The following is a 1076-nucleotide window of genomic DNA, read 5'->3' on the forward strand; positions in this document are numbered from 1 at the left end:
GTTCAGAAAAAAGTAGTTTTTCTTCAATTGTGTTATTTGCAATGAACCGTTCGTATACAATGAGCTGTGCACAGTTTGCCTGGTCTGTGGCTCATCACAACTTATAGGAAAAAAAAAGAGAACACTTTACCTTTTCAAGAACTTGCTATTTTATATCATCAGCCAATTCATCGATTCGGCGTTTAACCGTTGAATCAGAAAGAGAAATATTTTTAAATTGTTTCGCCATGTCATCCCCAAGCAAAATTTTTACTGCATTCACAATGCAGGGCTTAACAAGACTTTCTCCAATAGTATGTGGTTTCTTATTCTTGGCAATCAACATGGCTATTTCATATGATGCTCTTGTAAGCCTTGACAGTCTCCTGATTATACTTGACTTTTTTCTCAAGTCTCATTTGAGAAAGGGAATTTCTTTTAGCGCAAAAGTATTCCACAGGTTTTTTTGATAACTCAGGATGGCGGTGATGCAAATGCCGCTGCAAGTCGGATCGGCCGTACAGCATCATTGCTGAGTGTATCAAGCATACAACGAACGCATTGTGGCACTTCAACGCCGTTTATTTCAATAGCCACGAAGCCGTATTTGAAGTACTCTGCATCATATTTGCGTTTTTTCGACACCATTGTACGCATTGTATTTCACACCAACGTCCAATATAACTTTATTGATGATGTGAATATACACAGACGCTAACTAACTAACTTCCTCCTTTTCTAGCCTGTCGTATAGATAATCCGATCTAACTAGTTTTCGCAACTCGTTTACCAACTAGATGTCTCCGTGGTACATAACAGTACGCTAATAAATAACTTGCCTATTGGAAATAATAACAAACTCTCTAAGCAACAACTGCGGTGCGAAATGTAATAAAACCGTTGTGTTCACGATTATGAGTAGCCAAGCTAAAAACCATAATCATAGTGGGAGATTTAATTATTGATAAGAATAAAATACTTAGAAACATAGGAGTGGAAAAAACCAAACCTGAATTGATGTGATTTCAGACAATCTGAAATCAACTGATATTACAAAATCTCTTGAAAACTGAAACAAATAAACAGCAAATATATGC

At 36.5% G+C, this 1076-nt stretch overlaps 1 protein-coding gene across 1 annotated transcript; it reads left to right on the forward strand.

Annotated features, from left to right (window-relative positions):
• Positions 1-263: 263 nt before the first annotated feature.
• On the forward strand, positions 264-697 carry Tsp_14445 (conserved hypothetical protein). Its single transcript, XM_003368182.1, has 2 exons — positions 264-347; positions 422-697. Exons 1-2 carry the CDS (start codon positions 264-266, stop codon positions 695-697), a joined length of 360 nt encoding a protein of 119 aa, XP_003368230.1.
• The last annotated feature ends 379 nt before the right edge of the window (positions 698-1076 follow it).

The sequence above is a fragment of the Trichinella spiralis genome (genome assembly GCF_000181795.1).
Source record: "Trichinella spiralis strain ISS 195 chromosome Unknown Scfld2932, whole genome shotgun sequence".
NCBI lineage: Eukaryota > Metazoa > Nematoda > Enoplea > Trichinellida > Trichinellidae > Trichinella > Trichinella spiralis.